This window comes from Sturnira hondurensis, unplaced genomic scaffold (genome assembly GCF_014824575.4).
Source record: "Sturnira hondurensis isolate 20B ecotype Veracruz unplaced genomic scaffold, ASM1482457v3 Scaffold0011512, whole genome shotgun sequence".
Classification (NCBI taxonomy): domain Eukaryota; kingdom Metazoa; phylum Chordata; class Mammalia; order Chiroptera; family Phyllostomidae; genus Sturnira; species Sturnira hondurensis.
Window position 1 is genome coordinate 1,552,194 of NW_028084143.1, and position 17,970 is coordinate 1,570,163.

Below are 17,970 nucleotides of genomic sequence, written 5' to 3' on the forward strand. Positions count from 1 at the left end.
CTTTCAGTTCTGATAGAACAGAAAGGCTAATTACAGCAAAGCTGTGCATATTCAGTGTCTGAGCTGAAAACGTAGTTATCAGATCTCACACGTCTTGCCACCTAGGATACATACCAATTTCCTGCATTTGGCTGAAATGGGGGCAGCCGTCACTGCCCCGGCTGGCTGGCAGCTCTCTCCTGACCTCCTGACCTTTTCCTCCTCTTGTTTTCTGTTCCCAAGGAGCAAGCACTGTGTCCCACCCCTTGAGTGCCCTGTGCCCTATCTACCAGAGACAGGCCGGACTGGTGTATTTATTTATTCACATGTAATGCCTAAAAGGAATGAAGTCATTCTCTAAAGGCACACACTGTAGGAAAGCAAATGATAAAATTTAAGTGAAAATGGGGATAAGAAAAATATGAAGAAGCCAGAATAATGTTAAGATGTTGCCGGTGGGATTTATTTGTGTGCCAGGGGCAAAATCAAAGGGGTGCCATTGGGTTTCCAAGGTCTCATTTCCACCCACCCCATCGTGGGCAAAGTCCAGTCTTGCCCTCATCAGGCCCCCAAATAGGGCGGAAGTCCAGGGATTGGATGCCACACTGAGGCTAGTCCAGCCCGGCCTTTCTCCCATCCCGTTAGTTCAGTCTGTGTCCAGACCGCCTGGGAGCCACGCAGCCTGCCCCAGGCCCCAGGAGGCGGCTAAGGAAAGAGAACACGCCAATAAACAGGGCGAGGGTATGTCACGGGGCGAGAGATGGAAAGACAGACTTCGTTAGCTGGGACTATATATATTATCTCGAGCTTGGGAAGAACCAGGTGTTTTTCAAAAGAACCAATCAACTTCCCAAGCTTTCAGGCTTCTGACAGGTTCACCTCCGAACCAATCCATTCCCCACGTCTTTTGGGATTGGGTCTCTAATCCAATGCGAGCTCTTTTCCAGGCTAGACAGATAGGCCTCTATGGCCGCCATCTTGGCTCCTACCGCACAGGGGCTCACCTCCCCTTTATTGTCCTGTCCCTCCCCCGTGATCTGCGCGAAAGGACGGGTGGTGCCCTGGGCAGTGTGTGAAGCTGTAACTTCCTGGTAAAGCAAGCAGGCTTATGCACCCTAGTTGATTCTGCTTAATAATGTCTGATTTCCTTTGCTCCCCTCCTTTATTAATATGTACCTACCTACATTGATTGAGAGACAGTAACTGTTCTATGGTGCCCTACATCACTCGGGCTTCCAAGTAACCAATGTAAAAGGAAAACTTGAATCGTTATGACAAAAAACAAAATAATGGTCTGGAGGAATCATAGTTATCTGTGGCAAAGGCACTGGAGAGGACATCCCCAGGAGCCTCGTAAAGAGAACTCCATGTAATACAGTGAACACCATCCTTCATGACGTTGTACGAAAGGTTCCCTGAGCTATTCTGATACTACCAACATGCAAAAAAGAGAAAGCACTTCTACAGCCTAAACAATTCAGTCGGATAAACGTGTCTGTCTGGAGGGCGGTGTGGCCCCATGCACCCTTGAGAGACTTGCGGAGACAGGGAGAACATCATACCTCTCAGAAAGCCCTCGGTCTGGACCGTTTCCCTCCCTCTGGCTCTGACACTTCCGTGCACTGAGCAGCAGGGAGTGCTCCTGCCTGCTCCTCGGTCAGTGCAGTCACGCCTACTGCCAGGCTAAAGGCAGAAGGGACTTTGTCTTAGGAAGGTTGGGATGCAAAAAGAACAGTTGTTGGAACAGAAGTTCCACCAAAAATGAACGCCAAGCACAAGCCTCCCCCGCCCATCCCGAACAACCCCATGGGTGAGGTGCTTCTTGGCTGGGAAGCCCGGGCCAGGGACCAGGATCGCTGGAGGGGGAGTGCATGGGACTCAGGGCAGGCTGGCTGGCCTGGAAACCTGACTCCTATGGACACACTTGACTTAATTCCACAGTAACCGGCAGGCAATGAAAAGAGGCCAGCGGTGGACATGAACCATCCGCAGTCCCACTTCAGGTGAAAAGGAACGAGAGTACAGGCCACCCACAAAAAGGTCGGAGGAAATGATGGAGACAAGGGACCCTTATGTGATGGGGACCTCAAAGGGTCCCCTGCAGCAGGAATGCTGCACCGAAAGACGAGGCCCACTCACTTGACTGCTTCCCGGCAATGAGGTGCTCTCTGAAGCCCAACGCGTGACATGTTTTAAAGACTGGCCCCGGCTCTCCAGTTCTCCTCCTCACATAGTGTGAGTGCCTTGAGGGACGACGCTCAGTTGTCCCAAAGAATCTGATGAGCTGGAGTCCCCAGAAACCCCCCAGTGTCATCAACACCACTGCGTTTGGTGTCACACACTAACAGTGTCTCACAATCACTTTGCCAGATTTGTTGGAGTGACTTTTCATCAGCCCGGTGTGCCAGGCACCAGGCTGGGGTTTTCTATTAGCTGAGTGATGGGGCAGCTAGGATGGACAGACAGAAGCTTGGGCTCCCCTGACATGCTGTCAGTCCTACCACGACCCACGGGCTGCCGCTGGGCACAGACATGGCTTAGCCGGTGCTTTCCAAGCTGCAGGTGGGACTTACAGACACTCTTTGGGGTGTGCCTTGGTTTAATACATAAAATGTACTCCTCTCTGAGGTCATGGTTAAGAGATCGTTCCTGAATTGGGGGCCCCCAAAGGAGGAGGTGATCCGATAACACACTGGTCACTGCTGAGCTCAGAGCAGCTCATGCCCGTGGACGTCTGGACATCACGCAGCTCGGACTGTGTGTCACGTGTTGGGAACACCAGACAGACGTGTGAGGCTGGGCTCGGCCCCAGCGAGCTCCTGCAGGAGATGCCGCCCCTTATTCCCCACTAACATGGGCCACTCGTGCAGCGAGGGCATCCGCGGCATGTTCTTCAGGCTGGAAATCGACATGGCCATCGCCTCCTGCCAGCTGCTTGTGTCAAGGGCTATTTTGTGAATGAATGAAATACTGCCAGAGAAGGCTTTACATTTTCTGAATGACTGTCATTTTCAGGAAGGTCACAGTGGGATTTTCTCCCAAAACTTATCCTGCAGCGTCAATGTCATGGGGATGCCTTTCTCAGTTCCTGCACCCCCCTCCCCCACTCCTCTGGGTAAGAATCCTACAGCAGGAGCTTAAAGGGACACGCAGGTCGCCTGCTCCCAGCTCCCAGCCATGGCAGGGGACCCTGTACGTGTTAGACTTCACCAGATTCAATTTTTGAGAAGACAAAACTATTGTAACAATGTTATACTTCAGACAGCCTCCATGTACTTTAACACCTGCCCCCCAAAAAATAAAATTCAGAATGAGATTTCAATGTCTTTAAGACATTATTTTTCTACCCACGGTTCAAGTAATGCTAAAATCATGTACTTGAAATTTTTTATTCCAAGGTTAAACACTAGAATTCCTAATCCGCGAGCCTCCGGGGCAGCGATTTTCAACCAGGGTGCCGCAGCAGGCAGTGCTGTGCCTCCAGAATGTTCAAAACACGGAATGCCTGCCTAATTAGTCAGGGGCACTGACCTCTCGTCCCTTAGATGGTCCAATAAAAAGGCAGCAATGGCCAACACAACAATAAGCATCCCGTGGGAATGAATCAAAATTCTACCTATTTCTTTTTGTCAGATCGGCAAGAAAGATACTTTTTGTTGTGCCGCAGAATTTTAGTAATTACCGTATGTGTGCCGTGAGATGACAAAGACTGAAAGTCGCCACTCTCGGGGAAGGTAACAGTGGTTTCTACGCTCATTGGTGTGAACTGGATCCAGTCTTCCTACAGGCTGTTGGCCACTGCATGCTGACTCAGAAGAATCCAGCTTTCCCTGCCATTAAAGACTCCAGAGATTTCGCTTCCCTGAAGCCACCAGGGACAGAGAAGGGTCAGGCTGTCCACTTTGGGACGGTCTCTGACAGTGGCTTCTCCACAGTAGGAGGAGCCATTAGGGTCCACCACAAAGGTGTCCCATTAGACATCCTGTTTCTGAATGTGATAATCCTCCCCTCTAAATGGACCCAACCACAGAGGAGGAGAACAAGAGCCCAGAGGAGAACAAGAACCAGATCACGGTTCCCAGAGTCATGACCGAGGCCACAGAGCAGAGCGAGAACCAGTGACGGGACTGGTCCGTGGAGCCCCGGATGAGTTCGTTCTTCACTGTTTCACTGCCCCATCTCTCTCCCCTTGTCCCGATTCCCAGGCCTCGTGCATCCCTGAAGTGTAGTGTCACCCGAGAACCCGAAGTGAGTTGGCCCAGGTGCAGCAGCGGGAGAAGACAAAGGACCAGAGAGTAATTTATATCCTGTTTCATTTTGTGGCCACAGCGGAAAACTTTAATGATAGCAATTTTACATTCCAAGGAGCCTCAAGGCGCTTTACGACCTGCCCAGATGAGTCAAATTTTTTCAAGGGCCTGTGTGGCAAGTGAGATTTAAGATGAGCTATAACACCTTTCAATGAAACAGCACCGATCTCAGCACCATCACGCATGTCTGCAGTGACGTGATGGTCGACTTAAAGAGTGCTTTCTCAGGTGGCATCTCCTTTGTCGCACGAGGGAGCCTGGCTCTGCGGGTGTGAGCTCCCCCGTTTCCATCGGGACACCCAGCCAGGCGTGGTGTCAGGCGGGCACTGGGTTTTTCGGGGCGCTCACTACCTAAGTTACATGCCAGTCCAATCACTGTGTCGGGCACCCGACACTAATGTAATATTGTGCGCCAAGTGTAAATAAAAAACAAAAAATTATTTAAGGATTAAATAAATAAGGCTGGAGTCTCGAAAGCAACTTACTGGCCCAGCAGAAAGCTCTGGTCCCTTGGATGGAAGATCAGTACTTTTCCTTTATCACACTTGTCTAATGAGGCTTGACAGATTACAAAAGTGTCCAGAATCTGCTTTTTTGAAAATCAGATGAACCAAATCACTTGGTACACATGGTAGCTACATCTGGCAGGTGTGGAGCCTAAGTATAAGAAACACTGAAATATGTAACAATTATTTCGGGGAATACTATGGTTTCTTTCCTCCAATCCTGCCCCACTTACAGCCGAGAAAACCAAGGTGCGCCACTTTCCTCAGAAGCTGGGTACTTTCTGTTAGTGTTTCATTCAGAGTCCGGGGTCCTCCTTTCCCCACAGACCACCTTTCGGGGGCTGGGAGTTAAAACAGGCAAGCCCAACGCTCACAGCGAAGCCCCTTGGCTCCCCAGACCTGCGACCCAGACAGGCTTCGTCTCTCCCACGGGCTTGTCACGGCATTTGGAAATAAAGAAAAACTACGTGTTAAGGATTCTGAATGGAGAACCTATTATTTTACGGATAAGGTTTGCAACAAAAGGCCTTAACAGGCTGATGACTCAAGTTGTGTGGACATAAGAACCCAGGACTTGCTGATGCCCCAAACGCTGCCGTCTCGAGGAGAGAACTCTCGAGAGCTCCGGGATGCGTGGGAGGCCGATGGCTCTGCGTGGACTGGTCAGTCATGGTGAAGTTTGGGTTGGATTAGCTGCAGGTAAGATGAGGTTACACAGATATTTTTAAAATGTCTCCACAGGCCAGTGATTATGGGGCGTTAGTCAGACTATGAGATGGTCGGTAGCATTTCACACGGACAGGAATATAAATCCTATTTTTTATATTTTCCAGATCACGGTTCCTCCGGCAAGAGAGCCAGAGGGTTCCAGACCCCTAAGGTGGCTCAGTCAAGAAACTGAGATGCTGAAAGTGGCGTTGCCATGGTAACACCTAGCACACATTCAGGTGAAACTCCTGTTTTTCAGTTTCAACAACCAAATAGATTTTAAAATAATGGTTCCTCGTTATTTTATTTGTTCTTCCTCCCTCACCTCCCGTTCCTCTCCCCTCCCTGGTTGTGGGGTCCACTGCCAAGGGCAAGGACGTGGGAGTCGGCCACTTCTAAGTGTTTATCCTTCCCCCGCCGCCGGTGGCTGTGAGGCCTGGGCAACTTACTGACCCTCACTCATCCCTATGTCTAAAATAGGGACACGACCCCTCCTCACTTTACAGCGTTATTATAAGGAATATTCTGATAATACAACTGGAGAGGTTAGCACGGTCCCTGGCACATAGCCCGTGCTCAGGAACCTTGAACTGCCTCTTCTTCCTCACTCAGACGCTATTTCCAGGGCGCCCCCCCATGGGGCAGGCACTGTGCTGGGGAGCAACAGGAGCAAGATGGGGAGTCCTCATCCTTTGGGGTCTCACTGTCTAACAGAACCTGGGCTCGTGGACTTTTTAATAGCTTGCAGGAATAAAGACTTGAATGTGCAAAAGGCAGGAATTCAGAAAATACACTGGCTTTGGTTTCCACATTATTACTTACTATTTTGTTATCAAGAAACGCGTAGTTCCACCCACACAGGTGGCCACAGACCCGGCACGGTGGACAGTGGCCTGATCACGTGGATTCATGATCTCCTCACACAAACACCCGAAACAAGCTGTTCCCATCACTGCTTTGTTTTACACAGATGGACAAGGTGATCGATACCTGTTGTGTTCTCTTGTCTGAACTAATATATGAGCAAAACCTGGCACTCTTTGATCACACGGGCATGTAGAAAATACACCCATGGAGTGTCATTCATTGCAAGGAAAATACTGAGCAATGAATATATTAACAGTGAAACTGAGGTTACCCAAATAATGGGAAAGGTCAGTGTCCACACAACACACCACGTGTTCCTGATACCGTTTTTCTTGAGTTTTCAAAAAAACACTTCATCAAATGTCTCTTTTATACTTCCCAGGGTGTCTCCTGAGACGATTTCTTAAAAACACCCCTCGCTGTGGTGAAAAGGTAGCCTCCTCTGCTAGTGAAATAATGACAGCGGCCTGCACATGTATGCGCACAACCAAGGTTCATGGCAAAGGCTTCACACTACCCAGGCCTGACCAGCTTCACGTGTGTGACCCAGCTCCACACCTGTGACCCATCCTCAGACCACAGGGCCCGCCTCATCACATGTGGGAGAAGCCTGCTTTACTGCTGTGGGTCAAACTCTGGGCCACAGAGCCAGGCTCCCTGCAGCTTAACCCCCAGGCTGCTCTGTCAGTCACATCTCTGACCCGGACCCCACCTCCACCACCGCCCCTCCTGAAATCCTTTCACTGTTTCCCCCTGGCTTCTGTCACATGCCCCTCTCACCCCGGGGCGGGCACCAGCTGGACGACGTCCTCTTGTTTCTCCACCCACATGGCCCTCTCCTTGCCGCCCTTCCGGGAGGCTTGCGCGCTGGCTCACCGCCCCCGTCTCCAACACACCTTCCACCACTCTCAGGATTCCAGTGGCCACAGCGGAATTCCAGTTCCCACGTTGGCCCCACCTCCACCTCTCCGACACCTCGCCTTCTGGGGTCCCAACCCTAGACGCCCGTCCCCAAAGCTGCTTCCCTCTGCACCACTGGGAGAATGGTGCTTCCCAGCCACCGCCATCTACCCTCCCAGCTCCTGTCTCCGGGCACTCGCCTCCAACTAGCCAGTCCCCTTCCCGGATCCAGGAAGGTCTCTCGCCAGGCCCTGTTTCCACCTCTCTCGCTCCCTCACTCCCTTCCTTTCTCAGCTTCCGCTCCTCAGCCAGGCATTAGCATCGCGATCATCACCACCTTGCACACGCTGCCAGTCCCCCTGTCCTTGTCTTCATGACGCCCACTTAGCCAAACCCGCCCTAAACTCCAACTTTGCCCCTTTAAACCTGCACCTGTGGAGCGAACGTGGCTTAGAGAAGCACTGGAGCCACGGTTACAGGCCTTCCTTTGGTGGCCTGGTGCTGAACTCACAGTCACCACCTCGAGTGAGCTCTTCACAGCACCCCGCTGAATTTCCCGCTCCATTCGGCCCCCCACGCTCATGCCTCGTCACTGACACCGCCTCTCCTCTGTGCCACTGGTACCCCACCCTCCTGTTACTGCACAGGAGCTGCCAGGGATTCCCTCCTCTCTGCCCTTCAGACTCCACCCCTCACCAGCATACCAAGCCCCGCCCCTCGCCTGTAGTTTCTCACTCTGCTTCCTGGCTGCGCTCCTGTTTCTGACACTGCAGCACCAGCTGCAGACTAATGCCTGGGTGTGCCAACTTCCTCCTCTGTTGTCACTGTATCGGCGGCCACTCAACACCCCCCCTTGACACCAGCCATGGTCCCACGCTCTGGGACAGCCACCAGCAGCACTTGCTCCTGGGAGGGAATTAGCCTCAAACACTAGCAAGGAGTTCTACTTCCCCCAAGTGCATCACAGGATGAAGGCGCTTTGTGTCTCCTGAACTGATGAACTGTCAGAGCCCGGAAGGAGCACAGATGTCACCTGCGGGCTGATAAGGACCCGAGGCTCTAGAGGCCGCGTCGGCCTGTGAGGCTCTATCGAACACCCTGACGCAGAGTGTGTATGGGGCGCAACTGGGAAAATGATACAGCTTTTGAAAGGCTGTGCAAGTGACCGAAGGCTTTCCACTCCCGTTTCTTGGTGTTTCATAAGCCAGACAAACGCCACAGTACAGACTGCCAGTGAACACCCGAAAGGAGGCAGGAACGAGGTCAATCGTCAGGAGGGGAAAGGAGTTCTGCTGAGAGTCTGGGGCCTGCCCTGCTCGCCCCCTGACTGGCTGGGAGCCTCGGGAGATCACCCATCTCCACGGGCCTTGCTTTTCCCTCCCGTTAAGTGCTAGGAAGTGATGGGATTGTGGCCACTCTGAGGGTCAATGTCACCTCCGCAGGAGACCGCCCTCTCCTTGGCCCAGAGTGCAAACACATCTCACGAGAAACTCCCCTTAGTGCCTTTTCAAATTTGTTCCTCCTCTCAATTCCTCGCCTCTTCGGACAGCACTTGTGAGCTGCCCGGCTCCCCTTGCTGGCAGCACTGCGACGTCTCCTTCATTTCTCTCCTACTCTAACAGAAGAGACGGGCCAGCCCATCATTCTAGGTCACCCGGGTGGCAAAGGAGAACAGAAGTGGACTGAACAGGTCATCAACTCTCGCTTTTCTATTCTCTAGCCCCACCTACTCGAATGATGGTTAAATGGAAACTAAAATCCAACAGATTCTACCCTGGCAGGTGGCTCAGTTAGTTGGAGCATTGTCCCTTACATCAAAAGGTTGTGAGTTCAAGTCCCAGTCAGGGCACATACCTAGGTTTCAGGTTTGATCCCCCATAGTGGGGCATATAGGATCCAACTGATCAATGTTTCTTTCTCTCGCTGTCTTTCTCTCTCCCTATAAAATCAATAAAAAAATCTGTTCAGGTGAGGGTTTAAAAAAAATCCAACAGATTCCATTTCTTTTGAAACACCTTGAACTTGGTGCCCCTCACACTGTTGACCTTGTAAAGTTCACTACTCACTTAGATTTAATACCAATGATCACTACTCCATCAGCCCTTGAGTGGTTTCCTCAAAGACTCCCTGGTTAGGAAAAGTAAGTAACCCTCAGGAACCCGAGAGCGGCAGGCCTGACAACCCTTCTGCCTCTTCTGCCTCTTCTGTCTCCCATTAACAAGAAAAGAACTGCTTCTGCTCTTGAATGTGTGGGCCGAAAGGAGTAGAACAGAAAGCCAGCCTTCCTTATCTGTACTCTGGCTTTGAAATCGTATCCACCCCTCACTATACTACCAGCCAATGGGCTTTGGTCACTCAACTCAAGATCACTCTTTGGGCTCCCTGGGGCATAACCAGAGAACTCCTGGTCCCCCTCCTCAGACGACCACGCAGGGGTCAGTTCTGAGCTTCTCTCCGTAGTGGACCCGATGGAGCTCCTGGGATCTAGTACGTTGTATAAGATTGGCCCCAGTGGACTGTGCAATGTGAGCTGCCCTCAGGAATGACTGGCTAGCCGAAGGAGCAGGGGTCACATGGGGCCTGTCCTGGAGGCTGAGCTGTAAGAGGCCTTGAAGTATTCCGTGTCCCCCTGTTGGAACCCTGAGGCCACCTGCTTGTAAAGGAGTCTAGTCCCGCCCCCAGGAAGCTGAGCAGCCACATGGACAAGTGCCAATGTGCCAGGGTGGCTGCTGGCTCCGGATGTGGCCCTTTGCACCTTCCAGCTCCTCTCGTCTCCCTGCTGAACGCAGGTGTGACCACAGCTGTACCAGCAGAACGGCCAGCCAACCCACACCACAGAAACAACAGGACAGCCTTGTTGTCTGGAACCACTCAATTTCGGGGTGGTTCATTATGCTCCCCCACCCCAGGAACTGATATGAGGTGAGACCAGAACATGCAGTGCGGCTGAGGGGGAAGAACCTGCCTGTGACCAGGAGCTGGCGGACAAGGTGCTTTAAGCCCCTGAAATCCGATGAACTTCGGACCCTTGGACATCGCTGAAGTCCATTAAAGGGGCTGCCAGCTGCGTATAACTTCTGATAGAAACTGCATCTCAGGTTCGAGTAGCCTACCTTGGACAGCTCTTCCTTGGAATTAGAAAAACAAACACATGGGAAGATCTCAAAATAGGTGATTCTGCTGCCTTATTGTATGGGCCACACGCGATTTCTGCCGGGTCCGTGGCATTCTCCGGCACCTGTGCAGGATTCCAGGGGCGCGCCTCTGACTGCTGTGTGCAGCCTGGCCCCTGCTCTTAGCACTCAGCCTTTACGAAACACTCTCCCTAACCCTGGACGCGGCCGTCGATAAAGATGACTGGAATATACACCAAAACCTTGGAGCCCGCCGCCCTGGGGAAAGAAAAGGCCTTTCAAACAAATTCACTTAGGAATGTTATTTATAAAAGTGGGTGCCCACGAAACTATGTTTAGAAGTCCTCATGCTGAAAGCCAAGAAGACTTGGTCCTCTGTCGGTAATGCAGTTAAAGATGTGAAAAGATGTCCTTTTGTCACTGTGAGGCACTGGTGGCCGTGACCTGGCTCCTACTCGCCTTTCCAGCACTATCTGTGAGCCCTTCCTCCCACAACACGTGGAGTCCACAACTGGCAACTTCGTGCCTCTTGGCTATTATACCGGCTGTTCCCTCCTTTCCCTTCCAACTGTGGCCCTCCACTGCCCGGCTGCCCCCGCTAATCCCAGCGCCCTCCCCTGCCCCCCGCGACACCCCACGCATGGCGTGGCCCCTGACACTCATCTCTAATTGCTCATTACTCCTGTCTCTTTGGCAAGGCTCGAGGCTCCTCAAGTAGGGCCTTCACTTCTGTATTCAAAGTGCCCAGCCCCGGGCTGACATATAATGAGTGCTGAACGAATGTCTCCTGAGGGGAATGTACGACACATCTGTCCAATTAGCTACATGGTATGTTCACTTGCATGAATCAAGGGCATTTTAAGTGAAACTATCCAAAATGGACCTCTTGATTATACCCCCCAATGCAAAACTCCCAGTTTGAGGAAATGCGCTTCCGCCCACCCAGACACCCAGCTGGAAACCAGGGTGCTAGCGGAGCCTCACGTCCCTGCCCCCAGCATCCTGCCTGCTCCCCCACCCCCAGCCTCCCAGCTCTTTTGTCTCCACCCCTCTGCTCGTCTGACTACAGAGCTTCCTAAATGGTTTCCCACGTCTGCTTTAGTCCCCTTTGAGAACGTTCTCCACGCAGCTACCAGAACAATCTCTACGTGCAAACCAGGTCAGTCATTCTGCTCTCCAGAGCCCCACTGATGTGGCTGCCCTTTATGCAGAGAATAGCAGCATGCAGCCCCCTTACCCCACCTGTGAGGCCTGGGACCTGCCTCCCGCCTGTCTTGCGTTCTAGTCAAACGGGCCCTGGGCGTGAAGTCACTCAGAGGGCTCCCACTCTGTCCATTCAGCACTGCAGGCCCATGGCCTCTGTCCTGTCCTTGCTGGACACTGTCCCCCCACCCCCCAGCGATCGAATGGAGTAGCCGCTCACACACCCCCCACCCTCCACAGTCATTTGGGTCAGGGGACCTTACCCCTTTCCTCCACAGCACTTCCCACCCCGTCACTAGTTCTCCTGTGTTTACTGGTTTCTCGCATGCCTCCCTCTGAAGGTCACCACCTTCAGGGCGAGACTCCTCCAGGCCACATGCCCATTGCATGTCGTCCAGCTTTAGCACTGCTGGGCACAGAGCAGGTGCTGGGAAAACACGCGGTGAATGCAGGACTAACCACAGGGCACAGGAGAGGGGCGTGAGCGGTGCTGGGATGGGAATCCCTGCAGGCTCCAGCACTCAACTGGACTGAAAAACTGGGGCCAGGCTTTTCAAGATTCCAGTGGACGCAGCACCCACAGAGCGAGGAGCAATCACGCAGAACCTGCATTTGTCACACAACAGCACCATGAGGCAGCCAGTCTTACCATCATCATCACTTTACAGATTCGGGAAAGACTCCAAACGCTGAATGACTTGCCCGCACTGACCACACCTTCGACCCACAGAACCAGGCTCTGTTCCAGGTGTGGCTGACTCCACACGCAGCCCGTGCACGTCCCACGGGCTCCTGTGGCTTTGAGTGTTTCCCAGAAGAATTCAACCGAAATTCTGACTTGTACTCGAGGTTTACACCAGACCACACATTTCACTGAATCGTCCCCTCAGAGGAGCATTTATATCAAAATACAGGATGAAGGCAGGTGGGGGCCGCTCCCTGAGTCTCATTCTACTCGACAGGCATCTCCAGGGGTGATGCCCTGCCTCTCCAGGGGTGATTTCTTATGGAAGCTCTGCGTGACAGTTAAGGGACTGACTTCCTGCAACTTCTGCAATAAGGAGACTCTTACCTCGGAATTCCAGCCCTCGCAGCTGAAAGGTGACAAGCCCGTTTCCGATTTCGATCAGGTGAACAAAGGCATTGAGGTAATCTGAAGCCAAGATGAAGCAGTCACCGGAGCTATAGTTCCCCCACCGGCCGAGCACTAAATCCCCGCAGAGGGACTCCTGGAGGGACCTCGTCAAGTGCTCATAGAAGATGGAGTTGAGGTTGTTGTCATCGTTCCCTGCAGAGGGAAGGAGCAGGACTCAGGCCTAGCAGGCAGAGCTGACATTTGATCAAGGCTAAGCCAGACTTTTTGAGTCCTTGGTCCATTTTAGCGGATTTTGTGAGACCCTCCCACTTTTCTCTTTATGCATTTTCTAGGTGACATCATCTACACAGACGGACTGAATCCGTCTAAATGCAGAACACTCACAAATTCTGTCTCCAGTTGACATAACTTGTCTGACCTGTGCGCATACTTGTCCACTTACCTTCCCCCGAATGTCCCTAACGCTCCTCACCTTCCACGCGTCCACGTGGGGTCCCTTTCTATTCCCCATCTCAGCGAATGGCACCGACATCCAGTCAGCTATAACCCAGGGACCTTTGTTGCCATTCCTTCTCACTCAGGCCTCTATTTCCCTTTCTTCTGATATTTTCCCCCATCTTTCTACCTTTCTCCATGGCCATCACCTCCGCCTTCTTCCAAGCTACATCGCTTCTCAAGTGGACTGGCACAGTAGTCAGGTGGATAACCTGAGAACCTTCAGGGACCTTATCTAATGGATTCTCTGCTGGAGGCGGGATCAGCTTTTCGAACTGAACAGGTGGGTGTGCTACCCAGGACTTCCCAGCCCCGTGGCTTAAAGCCCATAGTGGCTTCTCACTGCTCCCAATGTAGAGACAAGATTTCTTCCCATCACCTGCAAGAGGGTTCCATGTAATCCATCATCCGCAGGAATAATCTAGAATGGTCCCAAGCAAACCCCGGACACATGGCCACACAGGAGGCACTGGACCATCGGCCCCACCCTCCAGCCCCATCCTCACCTCACACGAATGCCCCCCTCACCCTCAGCGCTCAGCAGCACAGAATTTCTTTCACATGTGACCCTCCTGCCCACCATTTCTGAGCCCCGGAGACGCTGGTCTTTCTGCCTGGCTTGCTCTTCCTTTCCTCTCTGCTGTTCATGGTACTAGTGATTCCAGACCCCAGCTCCGTCACCGCGTCAGGGAGCCTTCCGACCACTCCGCCCGGCCGCATCCCTGTCACTGCCTCTCACCACCGTGCTCCTCTGCTTTGGGGGCACTCGTCACAGTTGGGATTTGACACTTGGCTTTTGTGTGTGTGTGGTTTTATGGTTACTTGATTAACAGCCGATTTCTCCAATGCACCATAAAGTGAAGAAGGACAAATCCATGTCTAGTTTGCTTATTTTTATAATATGTCCCCATACTGGCAGGTACCTGACACACAGTAGGGACTAACTAAATGCCTGCTGAATAACAGATAACAGCACAGATTGTGCGGTTTTCTTAAGAGAAATTTTGTTTCTAAAAACATACCTATCAAGTAACTCCAGGATTTTTCTCTTTGTAATCAAACTCATTGAGGTACAATTTATACACAGTAAATAGCTCTATCTATCTGCTACCACATAGATAAATATTGTTAGTATTATACATCACAGACAAATGTGTATTATGTATTATAAATACATAAATTATATTGTATATAGGTGCCATTTATTGTTTTAAAATTATGTATGTATCTACCACTGAGATTTACTGAGAAATACTTTATGCAGAGGAAAACTTGCCCTTTTTAAAATGTATAATCCTGTGAGTTTTAAAAAGTGCATGTGGCCATGTAAGCCCCCGAGCTAATGCGTTTGCGGTCCCCCCAGACCGTGGAAGACAGCAGCGGTTTGCTGTGTCTCTCGCTGTACACGGGTCTTGGCAGGTGCTACAGAGGGTTGATCCACTCATCAGTGGAAGCGCATCTGGGTTGTTCCCAGTCCAGGTGATTATGCGTAAATCCACTAAAAATGTTCATGACCGGAACTCTGCGGGCCGTGATCGTTTTTTCTTTCTCTTGAGCAAATACCTGGGAGCGGGACTGCGGATTTCCGATGTGGCCGTAGCATTTCTGTCACCTCCCCTCCGCAGTGACCAAGAAAGAGTCCGGGCCATTTGGCCACCTTGCCTGTTTAATTTAAGCTATTTGTACTGGGTGGGTGACTAACCCAGGGAACACGGAAGGACAGATACAGCAAAGAAGATGAAATGATAGAATGCCCTGCTTTGCCGTGGTGGTCCGGGGGTGTGTGTGCGTTTGGGGGGGTGGAATCTGGGGTTCACGGTGTGTTCCCTTCATCTCCCTGCTGGGCCCGGACCCCTTTTGCTCCTTCCATGTCTCATGATGAAGGGCTGGGGCTTTTTTGAGAAGACAATAAACTGGGAAGGCACCCTGGTTTGGTCCTGTGGGTGCAGGAAGTTGCTGGAGGAGCTGGGAGAAAAAGTTGCATTCAGGTCTTTTGTTTTAGGAGAATCTTTTCTTTGGGGAGTAAATTCTGATGGGAAGTCCGAGAAGTGTAATGTGGCCGAGAAGAAGAAGCTGCAGGCTCCGGTGCAGGCCATCTGGTGGAGTGGGACAGACTGTGAGTCTGAACTGAGTCCTCCTGCTCGACTCAGGGAACCGAAAGGTGATTAAGGGTCAGAAAGGCGAGGGCCGGCCTCGGGGGCTCCTTCAGCAAGTGTACTGACCCACGTCCACGGGACTCTGAGGCAACACTATCAAACTAGGAATACCGTTGCTAGGCATTCGTGACAATCAAAAGCTGAATCGAAATTAGTACATTTATAACCTAATTATGATTAATGGAAAGAAATAAACTGTTCTGTGGGCTGAGGCAAGTCATACAGTGTAATGAAGAATCAGTATGCTTAATCTTCTATGTAGATGAAGCCTGCCTGACCTCCGTTCTATTCATTTTCTATGATAATTAAGCACGCACTCTGAGACACTAATTAGAGATTACTTTCAGTCTCTGGCAGTTTTAAAGAAAGGGCCTGAATGAGAAAATTAACTTTTGCTTAATTGTTTAAACTGTTTGATGTTTAAATAAAACAAAACAATTTAATCCAACAAAAGTGGAGATCTTCTCAGAACACATTGACCGCACATTTGCATAATTAGATTCAAACAAGACAACATTATGAATAATTAAAGGCACAGTGCACTTAGGCCACTGTCCATTTGTCTAATATTGGTGTCCCTGAAATGTCGTGAGTCGCAGAGCTGCACTTGAGGGGTATCTGTAGTGTCCCCACGTTCTACTGACATAAAGTTCGACAAAAAAAATAAATCTGTCTCTCCAGGTATTTTCCAATTTCAACTGATGACTTCAAATTAATCATGTACATGCAATTCAGATACGGATAATGAGCATGATACAATTCTTCCTAAACAAGATTCCTGCCCCCCGGGAGAGTGGGGTGGATAAAAATAGAGGAGTTCAAATTTGCATTCTGATATGAGGGAAAAAGAGGTAGAATGACGAAAAATGAGATAGATCATAGAAGGAAAAAAGTAAAATAATTCTCTAGCAGGTAAATGCGTCCATCGCATAATTGAATAGAATTTCTGAACACTCTGGATCGTAGATCTTGGACCGTGGGGTGGCTTGCCTTCACAGACAAACCAACATCCTACACCCCTGATGTTTTTCCAAAGAAATTTTACTGAAAGACCAAGGTTTATAGTCTCCATTTGATGTCTATCATGCAAAAATAAACAGGTCTTCATGAACAGAGGCATTCAGTACTGAATCAATTCTTTTCATGTGTTTGTGTGCGCATGCATATATTTATTTTTTAAGTTTATTTTTCCTGTATTTTTTCCATTGCTATTTATCTCCCTTATACCATCTTCTACCTCCACCCATCTCCCCCCGCAATCACTACATTGTAGTCCATGCCCATGAGTCCTTTTTCCTCGTCGCTCAATGCCTGAATCCATTCTAAATACCAGACGGATTCATTCTAAACCATATTGATAAGCTTGCCGAGTCTACTTACGCAGCTATCTTTACAGTGAGCATATTTACCAAGACGTGTATTGTTTCCACAGTAACTTAATTCCTTTTTGGGGTTTCTATGTAACAAAATAAACGGTTTTCATACAAGAGAAGAAAGATAAGTTCTTACCCGGATCCTTTTCAATCTGGACCACCAGCCTCGTGTTGGAGTTGTCCATGCGCTTCGTGCTAGAAGGGCCACCAAAGGGTGAAGAGCAGGGTTAGATCGCGAGTGAGGAGCGGGGTTACCGCATCGGCGTGGGAGTGGGAAAGGCAGGGGACAGGCAGCTCACGAACAGCACTGGAGGACGGCGGCTGCAACAGGACAACGCTGCAAAGAGAGGGGTCTCGTGGGACAGGAGAGAGGGACATGCACAGAAACGCATGGAGAGAAGAGACAAAGCACTGTCAGGATGAGGGGGAACAGCCGTGCATCTCATCGATTCCGAGCGCCGGGCCCAAACATTACAAGTAAGCACTGGGACTGCCAGTGGACTGTCCCTCGCTGTCAGAACAGGACGGCGGGGCACACACGGGCGCTTTCTTTTCAAACCGACTCCGGAGGCGGGTGGGCCACACCTCCACCACTTGCTCTCAGGAGTTGGGGGGGATTCTTATGGGCCTGTCTTAGGTTGAACCACAAAAATAAAAACAGCTCTCACCAACCTAGGAGTCGGATTATAGGTAGCCATGGTAACAAGTGGCCGCCAGAACCAGGTTCGAACCTCTTCAGCTGTGACAAGTCACCTCAGTTCACAGCTGTTGTAAACCAGCCCATCCACGGGGGCCCCTTTCTTCTCAGAGCCATTGGGTAAGGAGTCTCCCAAGTCACTGCCTGTGCCGGTGGGGTCACCCAGCTGGTGTCTCTAAAACTTCACTGGTCCTTGAATTTTGCCTGTCCCCCAACCCCTTATAAGGGCCAGAGTCTGCTCTGCTCACACAGCCTGAGCCTGACCAGAGCAGTCTTCTGAGTTCAGATGCATGGTGGCTTGTCATCCTTTGAGGGATGACACGTGAAACTGTCATGCCGACCACAGGAAGTTGACGCTATTCAGCTAGTAATGACCTTATTATAAAAATGGCAATTTCACAGGGCTAAACTGAAGCCATTAAGAAAGGGCTTCCCCTAGAAACAGACCATTGAACAAAGGTTCCATACAAGTTTGGACAGGAGGGTCCTTTAATAATTGTGAAAACCCTGATCTTTATATGCCTGTCCCCTGCCCCTGCTGTCCCT

The 17,970-nt window shown here is 50.8% G+C and overlaps 1 protein-coding gene across 1 annotated transcript in view; it reads right to left on the bottom strand.

Annotated features, from left to right (window-relative positions):
* PCNX2 (pecanex 2) overlaps nucleotides 1–17,970 on the bottom strand; it is a 201,457-nt gene that overhangs the window by 23,877 nt on the left and 159,610 nt on the right. The window contains exons 24-25 of the mRNA XM_037060255.1: nucleotides 16,864–16,922; nucleotides 12,680–12,895 (exon numbers count right to left, since the gene is read on the bottom strand). Coding sequence (XP_036916150.1) covers nucleotides 12,680–12,895; nucleotides 16,864–16,922 — 275 coding nt within the window. The remainder of the gene's footprint in view (nucleotides 1–12,679; nucleotides 12,896–16,863; nucleotides 16,923–17,970) is intronic.